The 16,765-nt window shown below is 42.7% G+C and overlaps 1 protein-coding gene across 9 annotated transcripts in view; it reads right to left on the bottom strand.

The window, feature by feature from the left end:
* BRD4 (bromodomain containing 4) overlaps positions 1-16,765 on the bottom strand; it is a 225,180-nt gene that overhangs the window by 74,163 nt on the left and 134,252 nt on the right. For 8 of the 9 annotated variants that reach the window (XM_077838392.1, XM_077838391.1, XM_077838398.1 and 5 more), the window contains 4 exons: positions 16,455-16,592; positions 12,787-12,922; positions 1,999-2,282; positions 275-640 (listed from right to left, as the gene is read on the bottom strand). In XM_077838392.1, the coding sequence (XP_077694518.1) occupies positions 275-640; positions 1,999-2,282; positions 12,787-12,922; positions 16,455-16,592 (924 nt within the window). The remainder of the gene's footprint in view (positions 1-274; positions 641-1,998; positions 2,283-12,786; positions 12,923-16,454; positions 16,593-16,765) is intronic. The other variant, XM_077838399.1, reaches the window with a different exon arrangement.

The following is a 16,765-nucleotide window of genomic DNA, read 5'->3' as shown; positions in this document are numbered from 1 at the left end:
ACTATGGACAGATCAGAGACTCCACCTACCAGAATTCTCAGGTTACACAAAGCGAATGGTTATTTGATTTCAGACAGAGTCCCAGAGAAGAGTCCTTTCTTTTAAAACACACACTTTTTTGGTGGATATCTACAACACACCATGTTAAGCGTGCAGCTGCACACATATGCCCACATACATGAGTTGGCATGTAAAACAGACTGCATTTCCCCAGGGAAGTTATTCCTCCTGCACAGTCTATTTTTTTTTTTTGGCTATGTGAAACTGAGCTTACTTTGATTGTGCTCAGATCCATGGGATGTTTAATGATATCACAATAATCATGCAGTCCCAGTGCTTCCACGTCCACAGGTTTGTAGAAGGGCCATGCGTAGGCAGCATGCTTCTTGGCAAACATCTCTTTGATGATGCCACTGCAATACTTTAACTGCTCAGACACTTTGTTACTGTTACTCTTTTCTACCACATGCTGCTGAGAGTCCGGAACATCCTTCTTTGGAGGTTTCACTGGCCGGCTGCTTTCCCTTCGTGGACCCATCTTGGCAGACTTGGGTTCAGTGGGCAGCGAGGAGGATTCGTGAATTGGGTCTATTGTTGTTGGTGTTGTGGTGTCTGCTTTCCTCTTCACTCCTTTTTTTGTCTGTAAAACAAAAAATACAACAGCATTATAATATTTTATTTAGTCTTGTGCTCTTTTGTTACTATTGTATTTCACAGGATCCACCTCTGGTTGTATATTAAAGTCTAACCACTAAATACTCAGATGAGATGGAACTAAAAAGTTAAAAAGCTTTCTATAAATATGCATGCTGGAAGCAGTTTGTACTGAGCCCTCTCGAAAATGCGTAACTACAAATTATCTTTATTATATTAGCAAAGGTCAAGAGGATGGTTAAATGAGAATTCAAAACCTTTTACTTAAGAACCACGTTAGCATCAAGTAAACCGCTTAGGATTCATTTCTACAGCTTGTGTAGTGTTTACAGAAGTCCAGATCTTGGATTATTTTGGCTGAGTTGCTGGATGGGATTTTCAAAAGTACCTAAGGCAATCAGGTGACCAACTCCCACTGAAGGTTCATATAACTTGGGTACCTAACTCTGCCAAGAACTTTTGTAAGTGGCACCTGACATCCACAGCAGAGCCATGTCTCAAGAGAAAGGAAGTGGCAATCTTACTGATGCAATGATATAAAAGGCATTACTCAAAATAAGAAATATTAGTTAGCAGGATCTGATCTGCTGAAGATGTATGCCAAAATTTTCAAAAGCAACTAGTGATTCTGGGTACCCAACTTGAGAGACGATAAAGGAGCCTGATTTTAATGGGTGGGGACTCAGCTCTTTTTGAAGAGTAAATTTAAATAATGTTCTGTTGCGCATCCAAAAATTGAGGCACCCAAAATTACTAGTCACTTTTGGCTAGCTTAGCCACAGTGACATAGCTTTTCAAGCCAGATAGCTTTCTTTTCCTTGCAAAGCCTAAAAAAACCCAACACTGTTAACCCCAGTACACAAGGGTACTGGCTAAATGTTTAGTAGAAATTCTGATGGGCAAATACTGTTCTACTCAATTACTTTGCTATGGTCAACAATCTATGGAAAACAGATTCTACTTTTAATTGATAAGGACAAGTGAGGCAGAGTCTTCGTGGTTAGAGAAGAGGACTGGGAATCAGAACTCCTGGACCCTAATCATCATTCTATGATTCTGCCCTTGACCTGCTGGATGACCTTGGACAAGTCAGTCAGGTGGGATTTTCAAAGGCAAATAAGGAGTTAGGAGCCTAACTCTCCTAAATGCTCTTGAAAATCCCACCCTTCACTTCTGTGTGCCTCAATCAGTAAAAATCTGTAAAGCAATTTTAAACCCTAAGATGAAATGGACTTCCCAGTGAATGTTTTAAAATAGTCATCCAATAAAATCTTCTCTTCTAGAGAGGAAATTGAACACAAAGAATCCTGACTCACTAACTCCACAGAGTCCTTATTTACTCACCTTCACAGGCTGTGCAGTTGTTGGGATAACAGGTGGGTGTGCTTGAATGGGCTGGGGAGCGGGGGTTGGGGGAACAGGAGGTGGGGGAGGAGGGGGAGGAGGTGCAGGTGGTTGAGGAGGCACCACTGTCATTACTGGCGTCTGGACAATAAGGTCAGGGGTCACAGAAGGAAAGGAATGAGTTGTTTGCACAGACTGAAGATTCTGTTGTGGGGCCTGCGTCTGAGATGGGGATGATGCTTGAGTTACGTTTTGTACCGTAGATGCTCCTGGCTTGGGTGTAACTGTCAAAAAATGAAGGAATAAAGAAGGGCCACACTTAATGCTTCAAACTTACTCATTTTGATCAAGCAACATATGCATATTTCATAACAATCATTATTATTTTTTAAATAGTTGCGCTTGGGTAACAATACTTTAGCGCATCCTTCCCTGAGTAATCAAATTCAGGGTAGATACTAATCAAATTTTTCAGTCCATTTTAAGTAGAATCAGGTCAAAAGACACATTGCCCTCAAAGGGGTCCCTGTCAGAGCCTGGGGAGAAAGGGTGAGAGAGTCTACTCTCCTTCCCCTGCCTGCTTATCTTTTTCTGGCCATTTGCATGACTATACTTCACAATTACCAGGCTTGTGGTACTGCAGTGTAGTACTTCCTTCAAAATCAGTCAATACCCATCAATTAACAACAGGGGTTGCTATTCAGTGGAAATAAGCAGTCACCTCAACACATCTGCAATACTCAGAGAAAGAGCATCAGTCTTGCTGGCTAGCAGGAACTCCCATGAGGCAACTTTTAACGTGAAATGCAAAAAGAACGGCAGATATCTGTGCAAAAGCCAGGTACCTGGGAACATAGGGTTTCCACATTAAAGGATGGGAAAGGCATTTTGAAAGTCATGCCCGTAAGTAATTGAGGAATTCCACCATATTTGGTGGCACCTTAAAGACTAACAGATTTATCTGGGCATAAGCTTTCGTGGGTAAAAAACCACTTCTTCTGGGTTTTTTACCCACGAAAGCTTATGCCCAAATAATTAGTCTTTGAGGTCCCACCGAACTCCTCGTTGTTTTTGTGGATACAGACTAACATGGCTACCCCTCTGATACTTGGTACCATACCTGGTGTCAACCAGAAGCATTGCCTCCTTCTGACAGTGCTTGCAAGGTGAGGTTTGCCAGCACACTAATCTCATGTCTTTCTCAGAAGTACTGCTAGGAGGCAGTACTTCTGAGAAAGATACCCACCCACTGCAGGCCAGCAGGCATTACAGGAGTACCCTCCTGGCAGACATCACATATTTTTCATTGTGTCTGTTAGCAACAGTTCTATTTTTATATATGCAAATTCCACGAAAAGGAGCACCTATCATTCTAGACAGGGACTTCCTGACATTTTAACTTACATACTATTTTGGGAACATCCATTTGCCCAATCACTAACAAAACCTAATCATGAGCAAAAAAATGACTGATTTTTAGCTCGGAGAAGTTCTAACTAGTTTAGCAACCTGAAATTAAGAGGTCACAGTGTAGGCCAGCAAATACAGTAGAACCTCAGAGTTATGAACACACCAGTCACCCACACACCCCATTTGGAATTGGAAGCACCCAATCAGGCAGTGGCAGAGACCAAAAAAGGGCAAATACAGTAAAGCACTTTGTGTTAAATGTAAACTACTAAAAAAGGGAAAGTTTAAAAAAAGATTTGACAAAAGGTAAGGAAACTGTTCCTCTGTTTCTTTCATTTAAAAACAGCATTTTTCTTCTGCATAATAAAGTTTCAAAGCTGTATTAACTCAATGTTCATTTGTAAACTTTTGAAAGAACCACCAACATGCTTTGTTCAGAGTTCCGAACCACCTCCATTCCCGAGGTGTTCAGAACTCTGAAGTTCTACTGTATCTATATTTTGGCTGCCATTTCCCAGTATTGCTCTTTCAGCAAGGCACTGGAAAGTCTTTAGCAGGACATGCAGCAGCATAAGCAGGGCTACGTGCATGACTTCAGTAAGCAGGGATGTGTCCACAGACTCAATTTATTGAGGAAAAAAGCTGTGGCCAAATTTAGTCACTTATAAATGATAGCTACAATTCCAACATAAAAGTGTGGCATTGTGTAACAGTTAAGATGTCTCAAGTAGAACTACCACTAACCAAACCATTCTTCTTATTGGATGCAGAGCTTGGCAAGCCAATTTACAGTAGCTTCATCACTGAAACACAAAACCCTCAGACTAAAAAGCTAGGAAATCCAGATGCATATGGAGTATGATCCCCTTGGCAATTTATATAGAACATGCATGCTATATTGTCCGTAAGGATCTTGATGGCATTGTTCTTGATTAAAGGGAGAAAGTACTCGCATGCATTTCGGACTGCCCTTAGCTCCAATAAGTTTATGTGCAGGCTAGGCTCCGCTGGGGACAAGTCGCCTTGGATCATATTGTTGCGTAAATGTGCCCCCCCACCAACCGGGCAAACGTCTGTCGTGATTGTCATGGTTGGCGCTTTTTGTTGGAAAGGAACTCCTGAGCAGATGTTTTGTGGTTGTGTCCACCATGTTAGCAAGTCTTTTACCCTGTGTGGCACTGTGAGGCATCTGTTGAGAGTGTGTCTGGGCAGTATATACACTGGTCAAAGCCAGGCCTGTTAGCATCTCATGTGGAGTCTGGCACGTTTTACAACAAACATTATCACCAACATGTGCCCCAACAGTTGTAAGCATGTTCCAGCAGATGTTTGTGGGCTGTTCATCACAGTTGAACTTAGATCAACTAGAGTGAGGAAGTGTTGTTGGGGTAACACTGCTGTTGCTATGAGACAAGCAAGGTAGGCTTCTCTGAGCTCCAACCTTTAGACAGGAACCAGTGTGTACTTTTGTACATTTATGTGCAACCCTAGGTCTGTGAACAGGGTTATCGTGCTCTGTGTGGCGTGTATTGCTCCTTGATGCACTGGGGCCCTTATCAGGCAGTCTTCTAAGAATGGAAATATCATCACTCCTTGTCTGTGGAGGTGAGCTGCAATGACAATGAGAACCTCGAAAAAAAACTCTTGGGGCAGTGGAACGACCAAAGGGTAGTACTCTGTATTGGAAATGCTGTTTCCCTAGGGTGAATCTCAGGAATCTTCTGAGTGTTAGATGAATGATAATATGGATGTTGAGGGCCAAGAGCCAGTCTTTCTCTAATGTCAGAATTATTGTGGTTAGAGTCACCATTCTGAAACATTGTGTTCTCACAAATTTGAGTTTTCATAAATCTAGGATGGGTTTCCACCTGCAAGTCTTTTTCTGAGTTAGAAAGTAATGGTAATAAAAACCTCGCCCTATGTTTTGATGGTATGGGTTCCATAGCACCTAATTGTATGAGGTGGTTTATTTCCTTTTACAAAGGTGCTCGTGAGAGGGGTCCCTGAAGAGGGACGGTGAAGAGGGGTGGGTAGGTGGGATAGAAATAAAGAGGATGGAGTAGTATTTCTGGATAATCCCTAAAACCCATTCGTCTCTCATGATGGTGTTCCAGACTGGGTAGCATGGTGACAGATCTCCAATTGGGCGGGTCACCATATCTGGTTTTGGAATCAGAGAGTGTGGAGGTCTCATGCCCTCGATCACACCTTCAAAATGATTGTCTGGAGGTGGATGGTTGAGACGTCGAAGGTTGATCTTGGTTCTGCCGATGTCTGTTCTGTTTTTGTTTATGCCGTTGGTCGTACTGTCTTTGTGGTTGGAAGTATGGCATAGACCAGAATCTCTGGTTGTAAAACCTGCTGTTTCTTTTTATTTGCAGGTACATAGATATCCAGGGTTTTTAAGGTCGTCCTTGAGTGTGTAGAGAGACATTGGTTTTGTGAATAATTTTTGATCTTCAAAGGGTAAGTCCTCAACAGTTGCTTGGACCTCCCTTGGGAACCTGGAAAGATGGAGCCAGGATGCACAGCGCATGACCACGGATGTAGCAATGGACTGTGCTGCTGTGTCTGCAGAGTCAAGAGAGGCCTGTAGAGCCATCCTGGCGATGAGACACCCCTCAGAAATCTTTGCCTTATATTGCTCTTTTTTGTCATCAGGTAAACTTTCAATAAATTCTGACATTTTAGCAAACAAATTGTGTGTGTATTTTGCCAGTAGGGCCGCACAATTGGCTGTGTGGAACTGGACTGTGGCAGAGGAGTAAGCTTTCCATCCGAAGAGATCTAGTCTTTTCCAATCCTTATCATATGGGGTCGTTCCGGACTGGTGTTGTTTTCCCCCTTGGTAGACCGTACCCACCACCAGAGAGTTTAGTGTGAGGTAGGTGAATAAAAACTCGGCCCCTTTTGCTGGCATGTAATACTTTTTATCAGACCTCTTACATGAGGGAGGGACTGTAGCAGGTATCTGCCAGATTATTTTTGCAGGCTCCCTGATAATCATGAATAGGCAGGGCTATCTTTGCTGCTGAGGATGCCTGGAGTATGTCCGTGAGCTTGTGTTGAGTCTCTGGTAGTTATGCTAGTGAAATGTCCAGGGATTCAACTACCCTTTTGAAGAGGTCTTGAAAAGATATGAAATCATCCCCGGGGGGAAATCATTTTGTCCGGTGCCGAAGATGAGATGTGAGGGGGCAGCAAAGTGTCACCTTCAGTTGTGTCCTCAGGCTCCTCGGTCTCTTCCTCTTGTGTCTCTGAGGATGCTGGGACAGTTGGCGAAGGGGACCGTGCTGCTCTGGACCTAGACGGGCTAGGGGGCCTGAGGTTTTGGGCCCTATACATTACCCATGGATCCAAGTATGGCCAGTTGGGTGGGAATGGTATAGAGGGCAGTGCCCATGGTTGACCACAGCAGCTCTGCATGTCTGTAGATATTTGGTGATGAGAAGGTCCAGGTTTAGGTGAGAAGTGTATATTACTGCCTCATCCTCTTCTTCCTCATCACTGGTGACAGGAGGGGCTGATCCACAGGGAGTGGTTAACAGGCTTGGTCCCAGTCTAGATGGGGTAATGTCTGTACACAGTAGAGGAGATTCAAGCATTGAGGCCACTATCAGATCCGCACGCCTCATGAATTGCTACGGAACCATGATGCTCGGTGCCGCGGATGGCATCGTGCACTGACGAGGAATAAGAGTTGAAGCTGTTAGTGCGGATGACTTAGAGCTGTGCTGCACAGGTACAGCAGGTGGCGCCATTGTACTACTCAGTGCAGAGGTTTTCCTCTGCTGCGTAGGTGCCGAGCCCGGAGGCTTGACTTTACAGTGTGAACCTCCATTAGAGCTTGCCCTCATAGGGTCTTTAGCTCCTTGGGAAGTCTCAGTACCAGACATTCCCAGTGCCTCATGGTCCAGCGCTCTTGGTGCTGTCAGTACCGGGGCAGATTTTTCATTTGGAAATCGCTTTCTTTTAGGCAATTCTCGGTGTGGGGATGAGTGTGGCCGCTTTTTGATATTCTTTCTAGAAGCAGGCTCCTTAGCAGCCGCTGTTGAAGCAGATCCCCGTCAGACGCTGCCGCTGGCGACCGCTGGCCAGGAGGCATACTGGACTCAGGGTCGGAGGCCAGTCTGAGTGATTTCTTCATCATAAGGAGCTTCAACTGGAGATCCCTGGCCTTCCTTGTCCAGGCTGTCAGTTTTCTGCAGCACAGACACTTTTGGGTAATGTGTGTCTTGCCAAGGCAGCGGACACACTGTGTGTGGCCATCAGAGACCAGTATGGAAAGCCTGCAAATCAGGCAGAGTTTAAAGCAGGTGCACTGGGCATGCCTGGGAGAACAAGTCCTTGGAAAGAAAAACAGGGTTTATCCCTGTTCTTTCTCCATTTTTTTTTTTAAGGTAATATCTAAGTATCTGACAGGGAGGCAGGGGTAAAAGAGGAAAGGGGAAAAATATATAGTTTTTAAAAAAAGAAAATTGAAGTAAAATATTAAAGGGCAAGGGGATAGGGTAGCTAACTACAACTAAGCGAACATTATCAGGAACAACTATGAACTATTAAGCTCATCTGAGGTAAGAGAGGGTGCTGCTGGTCACTCAGAGTCAAGCCAAAGGTGGTAGAGAAGGAACTGGGGCATTGGCTGCACACCACTATGTAACCGCTTGGTGATGTGTGAGATGGCTACAGCATATGCATGGCCCAATCGGCACTGTTATCACAAATCTCCGATTACAAGCGCATGGCATCAAGACATCTAAAGTGGAACACCCACAAGGACACTCCTAGAAGAAGAATATATGTTCTCAAGACTTATGCTGGCTGCAACTACTTTGCTAAAAATGTAAGTCATTTGGGATTCTGGTAGTATGGGATTCAGTCTACACCCTGGAAAACTTCATGCTGTGGAATACCTGCACACACAAAAATAAAGAGTGTTTCCTCTTTTACAGTCTGCCTCTCTCCCTATTTGATCTCTACAGGTTGGTCTCTAAAGTGTCCTGTTACAGCTTTATTTTTTTAATCTCAACCAAAGACATTAACATATAAAACAAAGTCCATTCTTCATAATCACAAACTCAGAACAGTGATAATCATGTGCTGTGGCATATCCCAGTCACCAGCAGCTAACTGAACATATCCAGATTGCAGGAAGGATTTGTACACTACAAGATGCAGCTCAAAGAGACGCTCAGTCCTTGAGTCTTCTGGCAGATTCCACTCCTCCTGGCTATTCCTGACACACCCATTAGTAGTGGGCACAGTTTACTAGGCTAATGAGAGGCTTATTTGAAAATCCAGGGGATGTGCCCTCTGGGGAAATGTAACACTGAATTGATATCAGGGAACCCTGAAGTGATGCCAACACACTAATGTCACAAATATGACATTATAATGTCACTGCAAGATCAAGCAGAGGGTGAGCTAATGAACACTATCCTATTGGAAACCTGAACACAGAAGACAGCTGTCCAAGTACACTGTTTGCAGAAAGGTTCTTCCTCAGCACCTGCAGTAAGCTTCATTCCCCTCCTCCACAGCTTATCACATGAACTATCTTATTTAATAGTTAAACCAAAGATTAGTGACTACACAGTGAAGTCATTGTTAAATCTGCTTATAATGATGATAGAAACCAGTACGCCATCTTCTCCACTAGGATCCTATACTACTGGTGTCACAAGAGTAACCTTTCAGCAAGGTTGTGGTGAAACCCACAAAGGTCAAAGGTGCTAATTAAAACCTATTTTCAAACACAGCATACAAGAGACGTAAAAAAACATTTGTTGAGCAAGAGCTTTGGGCCCAAACTAAGCAGGTGCAGAGCAATGTTTTATGGAACACTAGTCTACCTTCTATGGAGAGAGAGGGATGTATAGCTTGGATGGCCTTTATCTCAGGAGAACGGGAACCAATCTTCTAAGGGACAGACTGGCTAGACTAGTCAGGTGGGCATTAAACTAACAAAAGGGGAAGAGGAAAATGGGGAAGTAATGTGCTGAAAACAAAAGGAATCAAGAAACAAAGGGATATGAAGTGAAGAAATGCTATAATTGCCTATACTTCAATGCTAGGAGCCTGGGTAATAAAAAAGAAGAACTGGAATTACTCATTTACAAGCATAGAAACCCAGTGGGAAAAGTAGCATGACTGGAATGTTAAAACTAATGGTTATAATAAGCTATTTAGGAAAGACTAAGTGGACAAAAGGGGGTCAGGATTGGTACTCTGTCAAAACCGGCACTGCCTGCTTCCAAGTTACTGAGAAGTGATCTTGAAAGTTTATGGATCGATGTTCTCTAACAGATTAAGGCACAAGATGGGGTATTAGCTGGTGGCTGCTACACACCACCAAATCACAATGGAGAACAGGATGGCTGTATCCTTAAAATACCTACTTATAACTTGGGGAGGACTTCAATTTGAATGACCCATGCTGGAGGGTCTCATGCTGCCAGTATTAAAACATCCTCAGAATTTTTAAAACTATAAATGACAATTTCCTAACTCAAAAAATGATGCCTCCAATATGGGGAAAATCTATATTAGACCTCACCTTGACAAATGAAGAATTAGTCACAGAACTAAAACATTCAGAGATGCAAGTGATTATTATTTGATTGCATTTGTTAATAATATCCAAGCCAGTAATATAGATAAGTAATGTTTTAAAAGGCTAATTTCACAAAGATAACTCAGCTGGAAGAAAGAATTTACACACAAAAATGTGAATGATAATTGGGAACTGCATAAGAACTTTTAACTAGATGCCCAAAAAGTCACAACTGAGAAAGACGGTTAACAATTGAGGACACTGAATAAAAGACCAGCCAAGCCAAGTGGAAGTGAAAGCAACTATAAAAATAATTCTCCTATATAATTCTCACATATATACACACACATATATATAAACAGATCTCGCCATGAAAGCAAATTAAAAGAGGGTAAGTTGAATAGCAATAAATATAAATTAGAAGCTAGAAAATAGATAAGGGAAGCAGCAGTATAAAGAAAAATCTATGGTCAGCAGAGTTAAGAACAATAAAAGTAAGTTTTTAAATTATATTAAGAACAAAAGGAATCACAACAATGCTATTAGTCCATTACTCGATGGAAATGGTAGAGATGTCAATAATAATATGGCAGAAGTGTCATTTATTTCTGCTCTGCTTTTGGGAAAGAGCCAGATGAATTCACAACCTAAGCTGATGATGAAACACTTTCTGTTCCAACAGTAACTAAGAAGCACGTTAAACTGCAGCTACTAAAATCAGACATTTTTAAATCAGCAGGTCTGGGTAACTTGTCTCCAAGAGTTTTAAAAGGACAAGCTGAGGAGCTTGCTGCACTCAACATGATTTTCAGTAAGTCTTGGAACAGTGGAGAAGTTACAGAGGAAAGAAAGCAAGCTAAGGTTGTGCCAGTATTTAGAAAGGATACACAGGATGACTCAAGTAACTAGAGGCCTCTCAGACTAACACTGAGCCTGGGCAAAATAATGGAGCAGATGCTATGAGACTTGATTAATACAGAATTAAAGGAGGGTAATGCCAATTAGACAGGATTCATTTAAAAGAGATCTTGTCAAACTAACTTGATTTTTTTAATTTAAAAGTACGATATTATATTACCTCAGAATTTGGCACTGTTGCAACTGCTATTGGAATACTATATCCAGTTCTGGTGTCCACAATTCCAGGACAGTGAAAAATTGGGGGCTTCACAGAAGAGCCATAAAAATGATTAAAGGATTGGAACATATACCTAACTGAATAGGTAAAGGCTCAAGGAGCTCAGTTTATTTAACTAAGAGAAAGTTACAGAGTGATTTGATCACAATCTTCAAGTATCTACATGGGGAATGGAAGTTGGAGAGAGAGCTATTCAAACTAGCAGAGAAAAATATAACACGGTCCAATGGCTGGAAGTTGAAGCTAGATAGACTAGAAATAAAGCGCAAAATTTTAACAGTGAGGGTAATTAACCATTGGAACCACTTACCAAGGGCTGTTGTGGAGTCTCTCTGGAAATTTTTAAATCAAGGTTGGATTGGTCTTATTCAAATCTGAATTAATTTAGGGATGTCCTATGGCCTGTGATATACAGGAGGTCAGTCCTAGATCACAATGGTCCCTTCTGGCCTTAGAATCTATGAATCTATGAACCAAGCTTCAAAAAACCTAAATTATTAAAAATGCATAGGCTTGAGATGTAAGCACACAATACAAATATTGAACGTACGTTTACATGCATAGTTTTACTGACTGTAATTTTAAATAGCTTTCAATGTGATATTGTTCACCTTTAAATAAACAAAGTCTAAAGCATTCAGGCTGAAACCCCCACCTTGCAAAGATCCACACAAAGCCAATGCATCAGTTTAGCCCTCAAAATAGAGCATGAGTGGTAATTCAGTGGGGCACGGGCCTCATGTAAGCTGTCTACACAAAGCTGAATTTACCTTGAGTGAAGAGCGTTTCATATCAAAGGTAGCAAGCACACTTTTTCAAATGATGGCAGATTATTACAAAATGCAATAAAAATATGTTGTATATACACAATCTTGGAAAACCCACCCAGTAGACAGATTTATCAAAATTAAAACCTATCACCAATATGGATGACTCTTAGGTGCAAAAATGACTTCAGTACATTATTCTGCTTGTCGCGCCTGTTTTCAGATGCTTTTTGCATTAGGCGCAACGTTACATCCAAACCTTAATATTCCTGAAGGGTTATGTAGGTGTCACCAAAACAAACACGCAAGTAACAGACTTTTGAGAATCAGTTTCCCTTCACTTATTAATCCTTTCCTAATTACAGTAGAACCAACCGGCTATTTGCCATGATGACTTAATTAAGCAAATTAGCTGTTACATGAAAGCACAGTGAAGCTCAGGGAAAAAGGTTTAATACAACGTACTCTGCTTGTCTGACTACCGTAATTTACTTTTATGGGCCTTCACAATGTACTGATAGTATATTCAGTAAATATAATGAAGTGACAGTAATAAGATTTCACTCCTATAGTTCTCACCTTTTAAACTTCACTGAAAAGTAGGGAGAGAACTATTTACTTATGCTAATTACAATGTGTACATATTAGTAGGTTCTACTGCATAAGCAGGGTGCCCAAAGATAAACATGGTCAAGGGACTTCTAAAATGTGGCCCATATCCATTTGCTGTCAATAGCTCAGATATCAAATGTAGATAAGCAGCTGAAATTAAGATTAAGCATTGTATGTTGTGACTTGTAGTTTGAGGATTATATGAGGGTGGCTGATCATTTTTTGCTATTTTATTCAAATTGCAGCGGGCACTAGAAGGTATCCCTGAACAAGAACTGAACTCAAGACTAGTCAGTCAAGTACTTTACCTGCTTCCTTCCTCCCACGTCCTCTTCCTTTTGCCTGGACTATTACAATTTCCGTTTCTTCCTCAGTCATTTCAGAGATTTTCTGCAGAAAAAGCTTTTCTAGAGCTTCTGCCATTAAGACTATGTCATCCCCTGGCTGGATTAATGATAGATAAAATAAATTAGGCCTGGTACACACTTTCGAAGCAAGTATGAGATTGTAACCTAGAAAATTAATGCCACATTTAGGATTTTGCTCTGTCTTTTTCTCCCTTTAATATTGAGTTTAGTCATAACCGAGATTGAAAATGCAACAAAACCATTCCAGTACAGACATCATACATCTTTCACCCGCCCACCCAATCTTGCACTCTAATACAGCGACCCCCAAACTTTTGAGGATCATGCCCCCCCCCCAACCCTGCCCGTCCCCACCCCCCGCACTGGGGCTGGAAGTGGGGACGTAGTGTGGGGGAGACACGGACAGCGATAAGGGGGTCTTAGGCTGGGGCCGCAGCTGGGGCAGGAGCAGAGCCACAGCTGGGCTGCGATGGGGGCTGGCATCCAGGCCCGCGGCCAGGTGTGGCTCCACTCCTGACCTTACCCCAAGCCTCAGCCATGGGTTGGAATGGAGCTGCAGCCAGGCACACACATGGGGCTGGGAACCAGGGACGCAGCTAGGGGCTGGACCAGAGCAGAGCTGGGTACAGTTAGGGGCTGGCTGGCACACTCTCTCTGCCCCCATGGGGGCTGGCCCATGCCCCCCCCAAGACTGTCATCCACACACCTTAGGGAGGACGCCCCACACTTTGGGCACCCTCTGCTCTAATGTTTCCTGATCCCATTCAAGTGGTTCCTCTCACGTTTCTTTTTTAAATGTTTACATTACAAGTAGTAGTAGTATTTATATTATCATTGTATCCAAAGGCTTATGGCCCTACTATGCTGGATGCTGAACAGAAAAGAGATACATTATCCTTGCACTGAAGGGCTTACATTCTAAAGACAGCACAAACAGATGATGGGTAGAGAGATGTGAATACAACATACAGACAAATGAGCATGGTGAAGAACAGCTTTGTTGCTACACTGTAACTTGTTTTTTCAGCTGGAGACAGAAATAGAGAGTGGGAAAAGAAAGGAAGCGGAATAATCCCAGTTTGTCACCTGCTAGTGCTATGATCAGCAGGCTGCATTTTGTAGGCATCATGGCAGGTGTGTGTTAAGGAGGGAACTGAAGGAAAATATGGCAATGGCTCTTTGGATTTTATCAGGAAATTTTACCCACTCATAAGTGGAATTATGGAAGAATGCAAAGAACTGCTTGAGGAAGAAGCTGACTGGTGGGCAGCAAAGGCTGGGAATTCCGGCAGAGAGAAGGAAGGGGTCAATATGCTGATAAAATTACTAGATTAGTTTGGTATGGGTAGGGCTAAATTAGGAACATCCTTAAAGATGAAGACAAGAAACTTGTATCTCATGCACAAGTAAAGAAGGTGTCAATGTGAGGAATCAGCAAGAGCTGATATGGTCAGAGCAACAAGCCAAGATGATCACTGTACCAGCAGCATTCTGAATAGACCTCATGGGAGCAGTCAGCAGCAGTTAAGGGCAGAAGAGGGGAGACTGCAGTTGTCAAGACATGAATGACGAGGGCTTGGGTGAAGGTTTTGGCTGTGTGGACAGAGGTCATATTTTAAAGATGTGCAAGAAAACAGCAATATATAAAAAAAGAACTGAATTCATGGGCAGAATGTATAATAAGCCAGGGAGGCTCTACCTCCCCCAGGCTGGGAGGCAGCAACGTTTTTGCTTTATTATGCCCCATGCAGGTTCCAGGGTGGCCGAGGAGGCACATACCCACCTCCTCAGCCGCTCTGGAACTTGCATGGGGCACATCACAAGTCATCTTCCAACACGCTTTTCCCCTGGGTGGGTTGGGTCCAGGGTGGGGGGAAGTGTGTGTGTGTGTGTGTGAGAGAGAGAGAGACCAGGGGCTAGCCTCCGCAGAGGGGGGGCTCCACCCAACACCCATGACTGAATGTGTGGGTCCAGTGACAGGGCAGAGTCACAACCTAACACCCAGGGTATGGGCCTGAGTGACTGGGAGGAAGGGGGAACGTGGAGGGCTTGAGAGGAAAGATCAAGAGCTGAGTTTTGGCCATGTTAAGGTTAAGATGATGACTGGACTTTCATAAAGAGATGTCAGAAAAACAGTCTGAGATACTAGACTGGATGAAAGGAGACAGTATATCAGTGGAGAGACTGAGGGAGAAAAAGAGAAAGCCCTCGGATGAAGCCTTGAGGGACAACAGCAGAAGAAACTACTAAACGAGCAGTCAGAGGAAAAAAGAACCATGAGAAGACAGAATCATGAAAAGCCAATGAAGGGCAAAATTTCAAGACGTAAGGAGTGGTTGATGGTGTCTAAAACTGCCGAGAGGTCAAGGAGGATAAAGATAGAGTACAGAAACTGAGTTTTAACTACGGAAACATCATTAGAGACTTTAGCATGCAATTTCAGTGCAGAGGGCAGAAGCCAGTTTGGAGGGTCAAGAACAGAACTGGAAGAAAAACTCCAAACAGCAGTTGCAGATAGAATGTTTCATGAGCTTGGCGATGAAGGTGAGAAGAAAGATTGGACCATGGTCTGAGGGGAAGATAGGGAGGCCTAAACATGCTTACACTGTAAGGGAAAAGGTATGTGATGAAAGAGGATAAGAGTGAGAAAAGGGAGAGAGCAGATATAAAGGAGGTTAGAAGACAAGAGGGGATCGGGCACTTGGGCAGGAAGAGAAGAGGAGGCAGGAAGCCTTGGTGCCAATGATGGGGGAGGAGGAAGAGAAGTGTACTAAGGGCAAGAGGAGGAAGGGAAGTATAGTGTAGTGGGGAGGATCACACCAGATCTTTGAACAAATGAACAAAATCCTGTGTGGGTCACACAGCTTCTTTGCTGCCTATGGAACCTACAAGTTAATAACTCACTCTAAGGAAGTTTCTCTTAACACTTAGTCCCAGATCCCGTTCATGCCTCCTTGTTCTTAAGGCTGTTACCTTCTCCAACAGTTTGGTGGTCTCCATCTTCTCTCTACCTCATAGTTTCACAACTCAGCCATGTCCCCTATTTCAGTTTTAGAAGCATAAATCAATTCTTTTTCTGACCTATCCTCAATTATTAACACCCCACTCCCTGCCACCCTAGAGATCCTTGCTGCTCTCTGTATCTTTTTCAGTTCCTTGATATCCCTCCCGTAAAATGGTATACAGAACAGTGCACACTGTGCAAGGCAAAATCTCATAGTGCCATAGTAAAAACACAACTGGGCGTAAAAGGATTCATTGCACCATTCTACTTCTCATCTCATTCCTACCACCAAGCATGTAGCCTCACCCCCAGCAGTCTCCGGCCTCTTACCATAGATATTTAAATGCCAATATCCACTATTAACTCATCTGAGAGAATATCAGGAAGATAGGTCTGACTTGTCTTTTCATTGCATAAAGGCAAGAGGGGGCCTAAACTGCTATCAAATTATTAGTATTCACAGTTCTCAAGAAACCGTCTGTTAATCTGGATTCAGTTACATTTAAAGACTGTTATAAGAAGTAACATCTGAACCAACCACATGCAGTTCTGAAGTGGTGCAATGATTACAGGACATTCCCTTGGCAGGCTCAAAGTCATATACCTTATTGTAGATGTAACAATTTGTAAACATTGTATTAAAGTCCTGGATACATTCTTGAGCATTCCAGTAGTAGTTATTCTCCAAACGTTTCCTTATTGTTCCCATGTCCATAGGAGTTTTAATAATCTTATAATAATCCTGTGGAAATCAGAGAAAGAAATATCAGTTTAGAACCTGGAAAAATCCAACAATGCTGGCACATAAAGTGCATATTTACAGGTACTACAATAGGATAAATGCAAAGCTTTGATAAGCTTTTTCATGGCTCTTACTTCTAATCACTGAACTTTACCGATTACTCTAACCCAGGG

The sequence above is a fragment of the Eretmochelys imbricata genome, chromosome 20, assembly GCF_965152235.1.
Source record: "Eretmochelys imbricata isolate rEreImb1 chromosome 20, rEreImb1.hap1, whole genome shotgun sequence".
Taxonomy (NCBI): domain Eukaryota; kingdom Metazoa; phylum Chordata; order Testudines; family Cheloniidae; genus Eretmochelys; species Eretmochelys imbricata.
Note: the sequence above shows the minus strand (reverse complement) of the source record. Positions and strands in the feature narration are given on the sequence as shown.